This window comes from Zootoca vivipara, chromosome 2 (assembly GCF_963506605.1).
Source record: "Zootoca vivipara chromosome 2, rZooViv1.1, whole genome shotgun sequence".
NCBI lineage: Eukaryota > Metazoa > Chordata > Lepidosauria > Squamata > Lacertidae > Zootoca > Zootoca vivipara.
In genome coordinates, this window is record NC_083277.1 from 13,387,738 (window position 1) to 13,406,707 (window position 18,970).

General features: G+C 48.7%; 2 protein-coding genes across 2 annotated transcripts; both read left to right on the forward strand.

Annotated features, from left to right (window-relative positions):
• Positions 1-2,903: 2,903 nt before the first annotated feature.
• LOC132591562 (oocyte zinc finger protein XlCOF6-like) lies at positions 2,904-10,434 on the forward strand. Its single transcript, XM_060270666.1, has 2 exons — positions 2,904-2,960; positions 6,312-10,434. The coding sequence occupies exon 2, from the start codon at positions 6,397-6,399 to the stop codon at positions 8,254-8,256; it is 1,860 nt and encodes a 619-aa protein (XP_060126649.1). The 5' UTR covers positions 2,904-2,960; positions 6,312-6,396; the 3' UTR covers positions 8,257-10,434.
• Positions 10,435-12,033: 1,599 nt separating this feature from the next.
• Positions 12,034-18,073, forward strand: LOC132591394 (uncharacterized protein K02A2.6-like). The gene has a single exon (XM_060269962.1). The coding sequence runs from the start codon at positions 12,080-12,082 to the stop codon at positions 16,154-16,156; it is 4,077 nt and encodes a 1,358-aa protein (XP_060125945.1). The 5' UTR covers positions 12,034-12,079; the 3' UTR covers positions 16,157-18,073.
• The last annotated feature ends 897 nt before the right edge of the window (positions 18,074-18,970 follow it).

Below are 18,970 nucleotides of genomic sequence, written 5' to 3' on the forward strand. Positions count from 1 at the left end.
CGCCAGCTCCCTTGGCCAGTAATGTGAGATGAGTCGTCCGCAACTGGACCTAACGGTCAGGGGTCCCTTTATCTAAGAAGTCACCAGACCCTTGTATATAGTGATAGGGTGGAGCTGGGGTATTACTCAGAAGGGTGGTGGGAATGGTAGATTGGCCGATAGGTGTGGTAAACGTGTTGATGACTGTAACGACTGCAATTGGTCTTACAGGAAAAAGCAAGGGTGAGATGGCAAAAAATAGCTTTATCGTGTAGAATGAGATAAGAATCCAATGTTTCTATTCAGACCAGGTCTCTCCATGGTTTTACGTTTGGTAATAAGTTGCAATTCGGCAACTTCTCTTTCCAGTCTATTTCTGAAATTCTTCTGTAATAAGACAGCTACTTTGAGATCTTGTATAGAATGTCCTGGGATATTGAAGTGTTCTCCTACTGGTTTCTCTGTCTTGTGATTCCTGATGTCAGGATGTTCAGTGTATCTGAAGTGCATGCACACGAAAGCTCATGCCAATGACAAACTTAGTTGGTCTCTGACACAAACTTAGTTGGTCTCCCTAAGTTTGTAGGGGATGCGGGTGGCACTGTGGGTGGGTTAAACCACAGAGCCTAGGGCATGCTGATCAGAAGGTCGGCAGTTCGAATCCCCTTGACGGGGTGATCTCCCGTTGCTCGGTCCCAGCTCCTGCCAGCCTAGCAGTTCGAAACCACATCAAAGTGCAAGCAGATGAATAGGTACCGCTCCGGCAGGAAGGTAAACGCCATTTCTGTGTGCTGCTCTGGTTTGCCAGAAGCAGATTAGTCATGCTGGCCAGATGACCCGGAAGCCGTACGCCAGCTCCCTTGGCCAGTAATGTGAGATGAGTCGTCCGCAACTGGACCTAACGGTCAGGGGTCCCTTTATCTAAGGTGCTACTGGAAAGATTTTATTTTGTTTCGATTACCTCAGACCAACACGGCTACATACCTGTAGCTAGTACTTGGATCCTGAATACGTCAAACTCAGAAATGAGTGTTCCAGTTTTGGAACTTTTTTTGAAAGTTAAACGTGCTCTGTTCTGAGTTTAACTTCCGTTTTGGGTGCCATACTTCAGCTTTCCTTGTGAGGGAAGGCTGGGCTGGGTGGCAAGTAGGAGTGGGATCGGGCTGCTCATCTAGGCAGCGTTGCCGCTTGCATGGGAACAGGAGCTGGATTGGGGCTGCTCAACTGGGGTGGTGCAGGCTCCGTCACACTTTCCATTGAGGGGCTCGCGGCTCCACTCCCCTCAAGGGAGAAGTTTAAAGGAGCCCCCACCTCCACATCAGATCCCCTGCAACCCCATGAAGGCAGCCAGGCTGAATAGTTGCTGGGGTTGGGGAAGGTGGAGGCAGCCCAGAAGCTGCATCTGAGAGCCCCTGCACCACTTGAAGGCAGCCAGGCCTCCACGTCTGAGAGATCCCCGCCCTACTCCTGAACAAGGCTGCCTTCCAAAAGTTATGTAATTCTTTCTCTCTTTGACATCTGAAATTGAGAGGCGGTGTGGGACGAAAGTCCTTTACTTTCCGTCTTATAACTTTGACCTCTCAATTATTAAAAGCACTGACAGGGATTTCTGAGGTAAATCAAACCTCCCACTTATCCCTCTAGCCTTTCTTTAAACCCTCTAGCACTCGTGGGTTTTCAAAAATAAAAGGGAGTCCTCTTCCAGCCTAAACGTGGCCAGGTACCTATATAGACTTGGGGCTATAAGTAGGAATGTTCCTATGTGTACTCAGATAAGGGTTTCACTTCACTAGAAACTCCCTCACTGTAAAGCTATCCTCCTTCCTGAGGTAACTTTCTTATCATTCAGAACCTGTCTCCTCCCTTAGCCCCCCCCCTTTCTTGGTGCACTCTCAGCCACAAACTAACCTTTCTCCTCTAAAAGGCATTTTTGACAGTTTAAAAGAGTTCCCCACCAACTGGGTTCCTGGATACCTTAGCTGGAAAATGAAATAGACGATTACTGGTATGACACTTTAAAGATGGATATTTATTGGCTTGAATCTTAATGGTTGCTTTCTGGTATCATTGGTACAAACTTAATTTCACAGGTAACGTTCTTGGTAATCAAATAACAGAATACCTATCAACTACTTCATCTACTCTGTAAGTCTACCTTCTCCACAACCACCCAAGCTCCCACACAAAAAACCCTCAACCGCCAACTGACATAAGGGTTCCCCTTTCCATTTAAACCCCGTGGAGGCCACGCCTCCCATGGAATGTTGCTGCCAGTTAACCAGGAGTCTGGGTTAACCCTTCGATAGGTTGGTTGCGAAACAATAACATAACATAACAGTTTCAAATTCGCCACAGGGTGTTCCATAGGGAGGGTGCCACTACTGAGAAGCCCCTCTGCCTGGTCCCCTGTAAATGTGAGACCCTCAGAAGTGGACCTTAGTGATGATGGGGGTATATTTTCTTTTCCTTGTGTTAGTTGGATGTTGAAACAAGATGTGATTAACAAGGCACAGCTTGACCCTCCCGGCACCTCTGGAGTAACCCCCCTACTGCCCTCATTCCAACTCTCCACTATGGGGTGCAGACCCCCGCAGAACTCGCACCAGGACCCCGTAATGCAAGTAATGTGCAAATCTCCTCCTCCAGCGACTCTCCCAGTAAATGGGGGGAGGTCCCGACGGAGCCCCAAAGAGCAAGCCCAACAAGCAGCGCCCGCCTTGCTCTTTCCCTGCCGTCTCCGGGGATCGAACCAGGGACCTTCCCAGGAAAGAAACAGGATAACGGACCTTGTTTGGAAGGAGGAGAATTTGTGTGTTCTGAGAGGGAGGCCTCGCTCATTCCTCCCCATGGGTCAGTGAGCTCCGCTTCCTAGAGAGGCAGGGAGCTTTTGAGGGGGGAGGGGAGAGCCAAGGTTAGAGGGGAGGGGCCGCCATTCACATTCCCGGAAGAGGAGCAGGTCTGCAGAGGAGGAAGAAAAAGAGGTGCAAAATATATCTATATATTGGGGGGGGGGAAGGATGCGCTTTTTCTCCCCCTGAATCTGCAAACAGGGCAGCTGGGAAGGGAGGGCAGGATTTGGGGCGAGGTGGGGGGATGAAAGGAAGTAGGGAGTCGCTCCCCCTCCCCCTTCTTTCTGTGGATCAGGCGAGCGGGGGAGCCTCGCGTCAGTGGAGAGCCCCCAGCCCTTTATATTACAGGAAAGGAAATCGGAATAGAATAGCGAGCAATGGAGGGGGGAAGACTTTGCAGCGCCCCATCCGCTTGAGAGTCTAGAGATACTGCCCTGACCCCCTGGGGGGGGGCCTTCTGTGGAAATGAAATGGGAGGCCTACCAAGGGCTGAGACTTGAACCGAGGCCCCAATTACGTGCCTCTTTGCGAGTCCCGTGTTCTCCTGACAGGAATCCCTTGGTGCTGTGTGCCTTGATGGGTCCCCTTTGTGTGTAGAATCAGAGAGAGGGTTAAAGCAGGCGAGAGAGGCCTGGATAGAGACACACACACACCCCCGGTCTCCCTCCTCTCCCCCTTCCTTGCTCATCTGGCGAGCCACTCTGGATGGAGAGGTGGGAGCGCTTGGGAGCAATTTGGCAAGAAGGGTGAGCCGGCCAGGGGGGCCTCTGGGCAAAGGGGACCCTCAGGGGAGGAGGGAAGAGAAAGTTAGGAGGCTGAGGGAGGAAGGGAAGCATCCCTGGGGGAGGAATCGAAGCCATCTTGGAGAAAGAGAGAGAGACTTGGGGGATCCCTGCCTTGACTTCTCCCTCCTGCCCAGGAATCTGCCATGACTTCAAGTCGACCAGGGAGAGATCCCTGAACAGGAGGCCTGATCCACCCACCGTCTCCTCCCTTGAAGCTCAGTCCTTGCCCTGCCATAAGTCCCAGATCAGCAGCTTCATGGGGCGCTGGGGGCTGTTATAGCGACTCCAACCATTGGAGGGGGGAGAGGAAAGGGAGGAAGCCCACTTTATTATTCCCACCCTTTGAGGCTTCTGCCTTGTCTACTGCAGTCTCTCTCATATGGCTGTGTTTCTGTGGAGAAATATCAAAACGGTCCCTACCCAGAGATAAGTGTGCCCAACTCCTCCTCTCCATTCCACCAGGTTTACATTATTGCCACTATTTCAGATTTGTGGGATTTAAGGGATTGGGAAGATTATTATGGAAATGAGTGGGGTTCCCCCCCCCCAGCAGCCTGTGTAATTATTACTGCAATTGTTATTTTTATTTATTTATTTTATTGAATCTGTTAGTTGCTTTCTCTTGCCCAGGGCAGCTCAAAGTGAGTTACAACCTGTTGTTGTTGTTGTTGTTGTTGTTGTTGTTGTTGTTGTTGTGTTCCATGGTTACACTTCAAGGTCTTCTTTGTCATGTGTCCTGTATTTTGGGGGACAGAGAGAAAGCTGTTCTCAGGGCCTGCACCACCATGAGGGAAACTGAGGCAGCCCCCTCAGGCGGCAGATGCAGAGAGGGACAAGGAGGGGACAGAGCTGAGTCCCATTTGGCCTGCCCTGATTTAACCCTCTATCTTCTCATCCAGTGGAAGGTGCTGTCCCATTGCCAGTGTCCTAGACAAAATGCAGCAGCCTCGGGAAGTAAATTGTGCTGGGTGATTTGGGAATGTGTGCAGTTGGACTGTATCAGGAAGACCTTGGAGATCATGGAAGAAGTAGGACATGAAATACAGATATTCAGCATTTTCAGAACAGGGGGAAGAAGGGGAAAGTGTGTCCAACTAGATAAGACTCCCATCATCCCTGGCCATGTGCCATCCTTGCTTTGGCAGATGGTACTTTGTGTCCAAAATGGGACTCGGGTGGTGCTGTGGGTTAAACCACTGAGCCTATGGCCTGCCGATCAGAAGGTCAGTGGTTCGAATCCCCGCGATGGGGCGAGATCCCATTGCACAGTCCCTGCTCCTGCCAACCCAGCAGTTCAAAAGTACATCAAAGTGCAAGTAGATAAATAGGTACCGCTCCGGCGGGAAGGTAAATGGTGTTTATGTGCGCTGCTCTGGTTCGCCATAAGCGGCTGAGTCATGCTGGCCACATGACCCGGAAGCTATACACCGGCTCCCTCGGCCAGTAAAGCGAGATGTGCGGCGCTACCCCAGAGTCGGTCACGACTGGACCTAATGGTCAGGGATCCCTTAACCTTTACCTTTACAGTACTTTGTGTCCAACCACAACATGAGGGTCAGAGATACCTCACCTCAGCATAGAAGGTGCCTCTAGGGCAGCCTTTCTCAACCTTGGATCCCCAGATGTTCTTGCACTGCAACTTCCATAAACACTGACCACTGGTCCTGATGGCTAGGAATGATGGGAATTGCAGTCCCACAACATCTGGGGACCCATGGTAGAGAAAGGCTGCTCTAGGGCTCTGTTATTTGGGAGTTGGTGAAACTGTATCTTAAGGGTTCTTGAAAAATTTCCCAGGGATTATGATTGGTATCTAGACTAATCTGTGGTGTACCACACCTATCAGTCAATCACCCATTCCCACCACCCTCACACTATATATAAGGGTCTGGTGAAATCTGTTTCAGTGTATCTGAAGAAGTGTGCATGGACACAGAAGCTCATACCAATTACAAACTTAACTGGTCTCTAAAGAGATGAGCGCCGCAACCCCAGAGTCGTGCACGACTGGACCTAATGGTCAGAGGTCCCCTTTACATTTTAAGAAGCTACTGGAATGAATTTTTCTATTTTATTTTTATCTAGACCCTAACACTATAAATCCAATGTGCCCATACTGGCAGGGGTGGAGGATTATTGTGCAGAGGATGAAGAACTTCATGATGAACGTAGGACGCCCATGAATAGTGGGCAGGTTCATGGACATAGAGCAGCTCCCTTTCCTGTGTGGTGTAGTGGTTAAGAGTGGTAAACTCATACTCTGAGGAACCGGGTTGGCGTCTCCGCTCCTCCACATGCAGCTGCTGGGGGACCTTGGGCTAGTCACACTTCTTTGTAGTCTCTCAGCCCCACTCACCTCACAGATTGTTTGTTGTGGGGGAGGAAGGGAAAGGAGAATGTTAGCCGCTTTGAGTCTCCTTTGGGTAGTGATGAAGCGGGATATCAAATCCAAACTCTTCTTCTGTGAGAAACCACTTTTTATAAAAAGTAAACCCCACATTTCAACCTTATTCTAAGATAATGCTGCTTTATTAACGTTTACTAAGGCTGGTGATGCATGACCATTATTTAACATCATTTCATTTGTCTTTCCTAAAAAGTTGAAACATATGGAGGATATGAGACAATGAACAAGTTGTTAAAATAAGAGCAGGTGCTAATTGATGTGTGTAATATTCCTTTTTTGTTCTCTTCCTAGAAAACAAATAGGATTTTCTCTCCCCCTACCCCCGTCGAAAAAAGAAAGTGGAGAAGGCAGTCAAAATTCTGGTGGGCCATGTCCAATGGAAATAACGAAGAAACCATTTAAATACATGGAGTGTGAAAAGAGAGAGGATAAACAATTTGAAAGCATGGAGTGTGGAAAGAGCTTCACTGACAGTGGAAAACTTAGAAAACATCAATGGACTCACACGGGGGATAAACAATTTAAATGCATGGAGTGTGGAAAGAGCTTCAATCAGAGTGGACACCTTAGAATACATCAACGGACTCACACGGGGGAGAAACCATTTAAATGTATGGAGTGTGGAAAGAGCTTCAGTCAGAGTGGACACCTTAGAATACATCAACGGAGTCACACGGGGGAGAAACCATTTAAATGTATGGTGTGTGGAAAGAGCTTCAGTGAGAGTGGAAAACTTAGAATTCATCAACGGAGTCACACGGGGGAGAAACCATTTGAATGCATGGAGTGTGGAAAGAGCTTCACTCACAGTGGAACACTTAGAAAACATCAATGGACTCACACGGGGGACAAACCATTTAAATGCATGGAGTGTGGAAAGAGCTTCAATCAGAGTGGAAACCTTAGAATACATCAACGGACTCACACGGGGGAGAAACCATTTCAATGCATGGAGTGTGGAAAGAGCTTCACTGAAAGTGGAAAACTTAGAAAACATCAACGGACTCACACGGGGGAGAAACCATTTGAATGCATGGAATGTGGAAAGAGCTTCAGTGAGAGTGGAAAACTTAGAACTCATCAACGGACTCACACTGGGGAGAAACCATTTAAATGTATGGAGTGTGGAAAGAGCTTCAGTCAGAGTGGAACACTTAGAAAACATCAACGGACTCACACCGGGGAGAAACCATTTAAATGTATGGAGTGTGGAAAGTGCTTCACTGACAGTGGAACACTTAGAATACATCAACGGAGTCACACGGGGGAGAAACCATTTCAATGTATGGAGTGTGGAAAGAGCTTCAGTGAGAGTGGAGCACTTAGAATGCATCAACGGACTCACACTGGGGAGAAACCATTTAAATGTATGGAGTGTGGAAAGAGATTCAGTAAGAGTGGAGCACTTAGAATTCATCAACGGAGTCACATGGGGGAGAAACCATTTAAATGTATGGAATGTGGAAAGAGATTCACTCAGAGTGGAGACCTTAGAATTCATCAAAGGACTCACACGGGGGAGAAACCATTTAAATGTATGGAATGTGGAAAGAACTTCAGTCAGAGTGGATACCTTAGAATTCATCAACGCACTCATACGGGGGAGAAACCATTTAAATGTATGGAGTGTGGAAAGAGCTTCAGTCAGAGTGGACACCTTAGAATACATCAACGGAGTCACACGGGGGAGAAACCATTTAAATGCATGGAGTGTGGAAAGAGCTTCAGTCAGAGTGGACACCTTAGAATACATCAACGGAGTCACACGGGGGAGAAACCATTTAAATGCATGGAGTGTGGAAAGAGCTTCAGTTTGAGTTGGCACCTTAGAATACATCAACGGAGTCACACGGGGGAGAAATCATTTAAATGCATGGAGTATGGAAAGAGCTTCAGTTTGAGTGGAACACTTAGAATTCATCAACGGAGTCACACGGGGGAGAAACCATTTAAATGTATGGAGTGTGGAAAGAGCTTCAGTCAGAGTGGAAAGCTTAGAATACATCAACAGAGTCACACGGGGGAGAAACCATTTAAATGTATGGAGTGTGGAAAGAATTTCAGTCAGAGTGGAGACCTTAGAAAACATCAACAGAGTCACACGGGGGAGAAACCATTTAAATGCATGGAGTGTGGAACGAGCTTCAGACTCAGTGGAGACCTTAGAAAACATCAACAGACTCACACAGGAGAGAGACCATTTAAAAAGCGTGGAGTGTGGAACGAGCTTCAGTGAGAGTGGACCACTTAGAAAACATCAACAGACTCACACGGGGGAGAAACCATATAAGTGCCAGGGAAGTGGACAGAGGTTCAGTTGAAGTCGAAGTCTTACAAACAATCAAAAGACTCTGAGGGGTAAGAGCTGTAATAGTGGAAACTCTACAAGCCATGAATTAACTCAAAGATGAGAAATGGTTTAAATAGAAGGATTGTAGATTCTGCTTTGGTTATTATGGAACACTTTTTAGAGTGTAGAACCTCTTTCTCTCTGAGTTGACACTTTATTTCACATCAGTAACAGGAAATCAGTCTTCAATACATGCAGCGTATTTGAGTTTCTGGTCTTTGTATGTAACATTGTCTAGACATGTTTTTAAAGTAATGACGGTAACATTTCACAATAGTCAGCATAATATAATATTTAATGTACTTTTAGATAAGGAGGGGAGTGTGTGAGTCTGGAGTGTTGCTTCTGAATGAGGATGGATTGAGAGTGAGCTGGTTTTGGTGTTTGGTGGGGGGAGTTGGAAATGTTTGTATCTGGGAATGGAGAGTTGCACAAAGTGGAGCTGAGATTGGTGGTGTTGCTTTGGAAGCAGAGTTAGATTAATATTATAGGAACAGCAACATAACTCCCACTGTTATAATTGCAATAATGGAACCATGAAGACACAGAAAGATGGTAAGCACATTCTTATATGCCCAAGGTAATCTTGAAACCCTTATCTATTCTCTTGATTTATAGATATATTGTGTATATATATTGTGTGTGTATATACACACACACACACACACACTAGCTGACCCGGCCATGCGTTGCTGTGGTTCTTTCCTGTGATTTCCCCCCCCCCAACCCTGTCCCGATCCATGACGTATCCTGCCCCTCCTCCCTCCACCCTGGCTCATCCCTGTGTTTCGGTAGGATACCCTGTTGTATATATGTATACCCTGTTTCTCATATTTTAAGACATACCCATAAAATAAGCCATAGCAGGATTTTTAAGCATTCAAGGAATATAAGCCATACCCCAAAAATAAGACATAGTGATAGGCGCAGCAGCAATGCCGGCCGCGGCAGGAGGAGGAGGAAAAAAACAAGACATCCCTTGAAAATAAGCCATAGTGTGTTTTTTTGAGGAAAAAATAAATATAAGACGTGTCTTATAATATGAGAAACACGGTATATATAGTTTATAGATACAGTGGTGCCTCGACTTACGAAGGTAATCCATTCCGACGGCACCTTCATAAGTTGAAAAATGTGTAAGTCGAAGAAAGCCGCTTCCAAGGTAATCTTGACACCTTCATCTATTCTTTTGATTTATAGATAGATTTTATATATATATATATTTGGTGGCAGGAGAAATAAAAGGGGTGTTTAGTGGCATAACGAGGAAAGGCTCTGTTCCTTGCTGCACATCTTGCATGAAGAGGGAAGGGGGCACAGGGAATAAGGGACCGTACCAGAGCATCTCAAAACAATGTGTGGGGAGGGGGGGCACAGTGACACAAGAGTGTGTAGAATGGTATCCCCAAAATGACACAGGGGAGAAACAAAATGGATGAGTATATTGTGGAAGGAGGTTCAGGCAGGTCCCAAACTGAGAGTGCTAGGGGTCAATTTCCTCCATATCCACCAGTTGCCTCAAGGCAGGAGCCACCTCTGGGCACTTAGGGTGGAAAGCCTCCCTCCACCTTTGAAACGGGACATGCTCCTAGGGCAGTGATGGTGAACCTTTTAGAGACTGAGTACCCAAACTGCAACGTAAAACCCAAAGTGCCTACACAGCAATTCTACCTGTATACCTATTTTTTTCCTGTTTGTTTCACATTTCTTCTTTATGTACTGTTGTAATAAATAATCTATATACCGGTATATAAAAATGTAAAATGTCAATGTTTGCGTGCATCCACTTTTCTCCGAAACTGCTTGACCGACTGCATTGAAATTTGGAGACAACGTTCCATACCAATAAGCGAGTGTTTGCATAAACTTAGATTATATAGATGTCACACCTGTCACAGGTAAAAACATGTTTTTTTGGTTAAAAAAACATAGCACCCTCCAGTGGACGTCAAATGAACAGATATTGCTATCCTTTGGTGTAGCAATAGCCCCATCTGTTGGACGTCAAAGGAAAACATTCTATAGAACCCCAGGATTCCTCACAGAACCGGGGGGGGGGGGAGGAAATAAGAATATAAAACAATGTTTCCACATTCCTGCCCCCTCCTCCTCCTCCTCCCTCTCCATCGAGGCCTCTCCAGATCCATAGCTGCCGGGGGGGAGGGGGCAGAGGTAGCCCGGCAGGCACACCGGGCCTCACCGCTTCTCACCTCGCAGCACCCACAGCTGCCGCCACCACCGCAGGGGATATGACAGGTCTTGCAGCAGGCGCCGCCACCGCCACGAGAGGCAGGCCAGACCTCGCCTCTCCTCACCCCCACTGCTGGACTGAGAGGGAGGCCGGCAGGCAGGCCTGGCCTCGCCGCTCCTGTACTCACACGCCAATGCCGTGAGAAGCAGGCTGGGCCTCGCCTATCCTCACCCCCACCACCGTCTCCACCTCTGCCACCGCTGGGCCCCCTCCTGAGCAGACGTCAGGAAAGAGGGAGATTCCAATGCTCACCCGCATCCTCAGAGGGCCCCACCCACACCTGCTCTGACTGACACACGGGAGACCCTCCCCAACATGACCGACAGGTAGCCCGCCTACCCCCTCACCCATTGCATACAGTTCAAATTGGGGAAAATAAATACAGTGGTACCTCAGTTTTCGAACAGCTTAGTTCTCAAACTACTTGGAAACTAAATAAAAAAATTCCTTCCAGTAACACTGTAGAGACCAACTATGTTTGTCACTGGTATGAACTTTCGTATTTATGCACACTTCTTCAGATACACTGAAACAGAAGTCACCAGACCCTTATATATAGTGAGAGGGTGGGGAGGGGTATTACTCAGAAGGGTGGTGGGAATGGGTGATTGGCCGATAGGTGTGGTAAACCTGTTGATGACTCTTAATGACGGCAATTGGTCTTGGTGGAAAAAGAAAGGGGTGAGATGGCTAAAAATAGCTTTATTGTGTAGATTGAAATAAAAATCCAATGTTTCTATTCAGACCAGGTCTCTCCATGGTTTTACGTTTGATAATAAGTTGCAATTCGGCAACTTCTCTTTCCAGTCTATTTCTGAAATTGCTGAATTCTTCAGTAATAAGACAGCTACTTTGAGATCTTGTATAGAATGTCCTGGGATATTGAAGTGTTCTCCTACTGGTTTCTCTGTCTTGTGATTCCTGATGTCAGGATGTTCAGTGTATCTGAAGAAATGTGCATGCACACGAAAGCTCATACCTGTTGTGTATTGAGTCAAAGGATTTTATATCTGTATTATTATTGTCTGTATTTGCATTAGGATAAAGTAACTGCCTTTTGGTTCCAGAGGGTACAGCTACTATTGGTTCATTTAAGCTGCTGTATTTGGATCCTCTGTCTTATTGGTTTCCTCCAAAAGGCAGCACTGTGATTGCTTGATATTGTTCCCTCCAAAATGTATCCCTTCCTAGCTAGTCCCCTGTCCCTATAAATGTAGCTTTCCTCTCCTCAGTCTTCAGTCTTGTTCACTTTAATAAAGAGCTGTTACTAGAGAACTGTCTCCAGCATGTTTTGTCAAGAGAGCTGAAATCACAAACCCCACGTCACAACAACTGGCGACGAAGGTGGGATCCGGAATGCTGAGGAGCGGTTAAACACAACCCTGCCTCAGAGTCCGGATTGCAGCTGAGAACAAGACTCACTGGCCAGCTGAGAAGACGACCCTGCCCGCTAGGACAATGGAGAGTCCAAGGGTATTGGAGCCCTTCCAGCCATCAGAGCCCCACACCTGGGAAGACTACGTCGAACGCTTCGAGTTCTTTGCAGTGGCTCAAGGGATCACCGATGCCAGCAAAAGAAGGGCCACATTCCTGAGCTACTGTGGGCCCGAGACCTTCAAGCTGGCCAAGGCATTACTTGCTCCAGCGAAGCTGAGTGAGACATCTCTCAAAGATATTCTTGCCTGCCTAACAAGCCACTTGGCGCCTACTGAGACCAAGATGGCCCGGCGGATGGAGTTCCATAAGAGGCAGCAGCATGCTGGGGAGTCTGTATCCACATTTCTGGCTGAACTCCGGAAGCTCGCTCAGCACTGCGGCTTCCAAAATCTGGAAGAGACTCTCCTGGATCGGTTTATTGGTGGTCTGAGCAGCAAGAAAGCCAGAAGACGCATCGTGGCTAAAGAAGAGGTTACCCTTGCTTCAGCCTTGAAAGAGGCCACCGCCACGGAGAATTATGAAAGAGAGGAGCTTGATGCCAGTCGCAAGGCCACTAAGCCACAGATAGAAGTTGCGCATGCCATGGACGAGCTAGAGGCTACTCCGAGCCAGAGCCCAGTCCGTGGGGTCGAGTCGGTGCGTCAGGCCTGCACAGTGCACAGAGATCGCCGAGGCAGTTGCCCAGGTTGTGGCGGAAACCATGAAAGGAAGAGTTGTCGTTTCAGGGATGCTATCTGCCGGACGTGCGGAAAGACGGGTCACATCGCCAGGGTCTGTAGATCGGCGGCGTCGGGAGCGACAGGAGCACCTAGACTGGAGCATCGCAGACCGCCCACAGCAACTCGTTTTCTAAAGGACTGCCACTACGTAACGGAGATCAACGGGAGGGCCGTGCAGTTTCCAGCGCAAGGCAAGGCACACGTCAAGGTGAAGATTGAGGGTCAGCAGTGCGACATGGAGGTGGACTCCGGATCCGCATTCACCATCGTGTCGGACCAGACCGCGAAGACATTCTTCCCCAGGGGTAAGTTGCCCCCTCTGGAGCCCTTTCCGGCAACCTTGCAGTCGTACTCAGCAGGCCGCATCCATGTTATGGGAATGTGTGCCGTGAGAGTACAGTTCCGGGACAAACAGGCTGTACTCAAACTGGTGATTGCGAAGGGCAGTCGCCCCAGTCTCCTGGGCACTGACTGGTTCCCTGCCCTGGGACTGAGTATCTCAGGGCTTAATTCAATCCAAACCTGCCCTGAGATGAGTGAGGTATTATGCAAGGAATTTGCTGGTCTCTTTAATGGAAAACTGGGTTGTTATAAAGGGCCCCCAGTTGACTTCGAGTTGGACCCCGGGGTGGCTCCAATCCGACTCAAACCAAGGCGAGTGCCATTTGCACTGCAACCCAAGATCGAGGCAGAGCTGGATAAATTGGTCAAGCAGGGAGTTCTCTCACCCGTGGACTCTGCTAAGTGGGAGACTCCAATCGTCACACCCCTTAAAGCAAATGGGGAAGTCAGGATATGTGCAGATTACAAATGTACTATCAATAAGGCACTCAGGGGAAACTCATACCCCATTCCAGTCGTATCACATCTGTTGGCTAAACTGGCTGGGGGCAAGGTGTTCGCCAAAATTGACCTGGCACAAGCTTACCAACAGCTGCCAGTAACCCCACAATCAGCGGAAGCACAGACTATTGTCACACATAAAGGGGCGTTCAGAGTTAACAGATTACAGTTCGGAGTTTGTGTGGCCCCAGGGATTTTTCAAGGGCTCATGGAACGCCTGTTAAGAGGTATGCCGGGGGTCTTGCCATTTTTTGATGATGTTTTGATTGCTGGAAAAGACCCACAGGAACTGGTTGCGCGTGTCCGTGCAGTGTTGCTCAAGTTCAAGGAGGTGGGGTTGCAACTGAAAAAAGAAAAATGCAGTTTTGGGGTGCCAACTGTGGATTTCTTGGGGTTTAAAATTGATGCATCAGGCATCCACCCCACAGATGCTAAGATTAAGGCCATCATCGAGGCACCACGACCACAGAACAAGACGGAGTTGCAGTCATTCCTGGGACTTATTAACTTTTATCATTCGTTCTTACCCCAGAAAGCTTCGGTAGCTGAACCATTACATAGACTATTGCAGAAAAAGAATGTGTGGCGATGGGGGCGGAAGCAGCAGAAGGCTTTTGACTCCTTGCGAGGAATGCTGAGTAGCAGGAGCGTCCTTGCTCATTATGATGAGTCAAAGCCGCTGGTCCTGGCATGTGATGCCTCTCAATACGGTCTGGGGGCTGTGCTGAGTCATAGGGAACCGGATGGGTCGGAAAAGCCCATCTCTTTCTATTCCCGTACGTTGTCGCCCACAGAGCGCAACTATGCTCAAATTGATAAAGAGGCACTGGCTATTGTGTCCGGAATCAAAAGGTTCTATGATTATTTGTACGGTCGCCATTTCTCCATTGAAACGGACCACAAACCACTGTTAGGGTTGTTCAACCCAAACAAACAAACGCCACAAATTCTCTCCCCCAGAATGTTGCGTTGGTCAATATTCCTGAATGGGTTCCAGTACACCTTGACCCATGTGCCGGGGAAACAGTTGTGCCATGCTGATGCGCTGAGTCGATTGCCCCTTCCTGGCGGGAGCAATGAGGATCCTGCTCCGGCGGAGCACATTATGATGCTAGAAACACTTCCGGGGGCTCCTGTAACAGCTACGGATATAGCTGAGAAAACTAGGAAAGATGCTGTTCTCTCCCGTGTGCTCACTTGGGTGGGGAGGGGGTGGCCAGGTGGTCCGCATGAAGAAAAATTCAGGCCTTATGCGACAAGGCAGCACGAATTGTCCATGCATAAGGGTTGTCTCCTATGGGGAGATAGGGTGATAATCCCAGCACCACTGAGAAACAGGGTTCTTGAGACGCTTCACATGGGACACCCGGGAATGGTCAGGATGAAGTCGCTAGCCCGATGTTATGTGTGGTGGCCTGGAATGGACCAGAACATAGAACAATGGGTACGAACATGCAAGGCATGCCAAGAGGTGCGGCCAGAAGTGGCCAGAGCACCAGTCCACTGGTGGGAGCAGTCCAGGACTCCCTGGAGCCGGCTGCACATAGATTTTGCTGGGCCATTCCAAGGGAAGGTCTTTTTGGTTATCGTTGATGCATATTCCAAATGGTTAGAAGTGGCGATGGTCCCTAGCATGGCATCAGCTGCCGTAATCAAGGTGTTGAGGCAGCTGTTTGCTACCCACGGGTTACCTGAGACCATTGTATCAGATAATGGGGCAGCTTTTGTATCCCAAGAATTCAGGGCATTCTTGGCTGATAACTTTATAAGAGGGGTCACATCCGCGCCCTTTCACCCATCCTCCAATGGGCAGGCTGAGCGCATGGTAAGAACAGCCAAAGAATCCATTGCGCGCTTAATGGAGGGTAACTGGTCGGCTCGCATTGCGCGAATGTTATTTTTGCAGCATGCGACGCCGTGTACTGCGACGGGCAAGTCGCCAGCCGAGCTGCTCTTAGGTAGAAGACTGGTAACGGTGCTGGATTATGTCCACCCAGATAAAATGCCAAACCGTAATTCAAGAGCAACCCCCCAGGCTGAGACTGACACAACAAGGTATCTCGCCCCTGAAGATCTGGTCTGGGTGAGGAACTATTCACGAGGTCCGCGGTGGGTGGCCGGTGTGATCACCCGGGCTAGTGGACCTGTGTCCTATTATGTGACCTTGGAAAATGGGCAAGTTTGGAAGAGACATATAGATCAGCTGAGGCGCCGGGCGCTCAGCAGGGAGGAGTCAGATAATTCATCCCTGGCTAATGACGCACAGCTGCGAGACCAGAGTGAAGATGGCCCAGAGGTGCAGTCACCAGGGGCTTCAGCAAATGAACCAGGGTCTGCTAGTCCTCAGGATGACGAGGTACAGGTCGGGGACCCTGAGATGTCTGGGACTCCATCTGTTCCTGATGAAACCCCTATAGCAGCCCCTCCACCACAGGTAACACCCAATCCAGAACCTGCAACACCTGTTGTCAGGAGATCAGGTAGAAGTTGTAGGACCCCACAGTACCTGAGGGATTACATCTGCTGTGCTCACTAGGGGGGGAGGGGTGTTGTGTATTGAGTCAAAGGATTTTATATCTGTATTATTATTGTCTGTATTTGCATTAGGATAAAGTAACTGCCTTTTGGTTCCAGAGGGTACAGCTACTATTGGTTCATTTAAGCTGCTGTATTTGGATCCTCTGTCTTATTGGTTTCCTCCAAAAGGCAGCACTGTGATTGCTTGATATTGTTCCCTCCAAAATGTATCCCTTCCTAGCTAGTCCCCTGTCCCTATAAATGTAGCTTTCCTCTCCTCAGTCTTCAGTCTTGTTCACTTTAATAAAGAGCTGTTACTAGAGAACTGTCTCCAGCATGTTTTGTCAAGAGAGCTGAAATCACAAACCCCACGTCACAACAATACCAATGACAAACTTAGTTGGTCTCTAACACAAACTTAGTTGGTCTCCCTAAGTTTGTAGGCCAGGGGATGTGGGTGGCACTGTGGGTTAAACCACAGAGCCTAAGGCTTGCCAATCAGAAGGTCGGTGGTTCAAATCCCCGCGACGGTGTGATCTGTTGCTCGGTCCCAGCTCCTGCCAAACTAGCAGTTCGAAAGAACATCAAAGTGCAAGTAGATAAATAGGTACCACTCCGGCGGGAAGGTAAACGGCGTTTCCATACGCTGCTCTGGTTTGCCAGAAGAGGCTTAGTCATGCTGGCCACATGTCCCAAAAGCTGTACACTGGCTCCCTCGGCCAGTAAAACGAGATGAGCTCCGCAACCCCAGAGTCGTCCTAACAGTCATTGGTCCATTTACCTACGGTGCTACTGAAAGGAATTTTTTTTTTGTTGTTTCGATTACCTCAGACCAACATGGCTACCCACCTGTAACTAATACTTGGAACCTGAACACTTCAAACTCAGAAATGAGTGTTCCAGTTTGGGCACTTTTTTCGGAAGCTGAACATGCTCTCTTCTGAGTATAACTTCCATACTTCCGTTTTCCTTGTGAGGGAAGGCGGGCCGGGCAGCAACCGAGCAGGTACCTGCTGGCCTCCAGCGATAGGTTCCTCCGCCACAACAGCAACCACCCCCTCCTCCAGCTCTGGTGGCCCCAACTCAGAGTGAGGGAAGGCTGGGCCAGGCAGCAAGTAGGAGTGGGATTGGCAAGTAGGATTGGAATCGGGCTGCTCCTCTAGGAAGCGTTGCCGCTAGCACGGGAACAGCAGCTGGATCGGGGCTGCTCAGCTAGGGAGGTGCAGGCTCCCTTACACTATCCATTGAGGGGTTTGCGGCTGCATCAGATCCCCTGCAACCCCATGAAGGCAGCCAGGCTGAATAGTTGCTGGGGTTGGGGAAGGTGGAGGCTCCTCATCCCCGCCCTGCTTCTGAACAAGGCTGCCTTCAGAGGTCTTCCAAAAGTTATGTAATTCTTTCTCTCTTTGACATCTGCTATTGAGAGGGGGTGTTCCACAGGGAGGGTGCCACTACTGAGAAGGCCCTATCCCTGGTAACCAGTAAATGTGAGGGAACTGCCAGAAGACCCTCGGAAGTGGACCTCAGTGATGATGGGATATTTTCTTTTCCTTGTGTTACAGATGGATGTTGAAACAAGGTGTGATTGACAAGGCCATGTCTGGATCACAGATTTCTGCCCAACACCACTCCTCTTCTGTAATATACCTGTGATGTTTTGATGACCCTGTGAGAAATGTGTTGTGGGAATTTTTAAAAACTCATGTAATCTTTGTTCTGGACATTTTCTTTTTTTGCTCTCCTTAGAGATTGAGACCTTTGTTGCAACAACTAAATGATCATGCCTTCTGGCCACACATTTGCTTCCTCATTGCTTGGCTGTGGTCTTGCGTTTTATGATCAACCCAGCTCCTGTAGGGCTAGACTCCAGCGAAGTTGGAAAGCGCTTTAGATAGCGTACCCCAAGAATTGTTCTTTCCACCTGGATGGAGTTGGGGAGCTGTCAAAACCAAACTCCATCTTCTCCCCATAACACAGAAGTCACAGAGTCCAGTCTCCTGCTGGATGTCCCCCAATCCATAAAACAGGCTGCGTCTAAGACCACGCCTTTCTTTTTTGGTGGGGAGAAGATAGTTGTCCCCAGGTGACTGCTCAGTGTCCCAGTAAGGTTGCTTTGGGAGGGAGGGAAGCACTCTTCTCTGGTTCCTCTCAGACAGTAAATGTCTTCGGCTCCCCCCTCCCTCAACGCTGGCTCCATTTCTGCCCTTCAAAGAGGATCTTGCAATGCAAACATTGGGAGAAGTCGTCCCCCCATCAGCCCTTCTCCCGCTCTTCTGATCCGAAGAAGAAGCAAGGGGGAGGGGATCCCTTCTCTACCTTCCTCTCACTCCCCAACCCCCCCCCATCTGCCCTGTCTGTAGATGGGAGGGGATGAGAAACACACACTTCTCTCCCTGCACAAACCAGGCCAGAAGAGGAGCTCCGTGTGGACTGTGATTTGCTGAAGCTGTCGATCAATTGATGGACTAGTTGTCTAGGTGCAAGTTTCTTTAGTGTGGAGGTACATGAAAGGTGAGATTATATCGTGTGGAATTTAAGTGTTCAGGTAAAGAGGTGCTCTAACGAGTATTCTGTTGGGAAAGTTTGAGCGGGGTTTATATACTATTAGTGAGATATATGAAAGGGCACAGCTACTATTTCCCTCTCCTTTCCTGCTTCTTTTCCTGCAGCTCCAGGAAGAGAACTACCATGGCTTCTGAGAACCTCAGGAAGAGGCTTCACGAGGAATTTGCCTCGACTTCTTCCCAAGCCTCCGCGGGAGGAGAGCGATCCCCGCAGAGGCTTGGGAAAAGGTAAACAACTCTGGGAAAAGGGGGTCCTTTCCCTGCCGTCT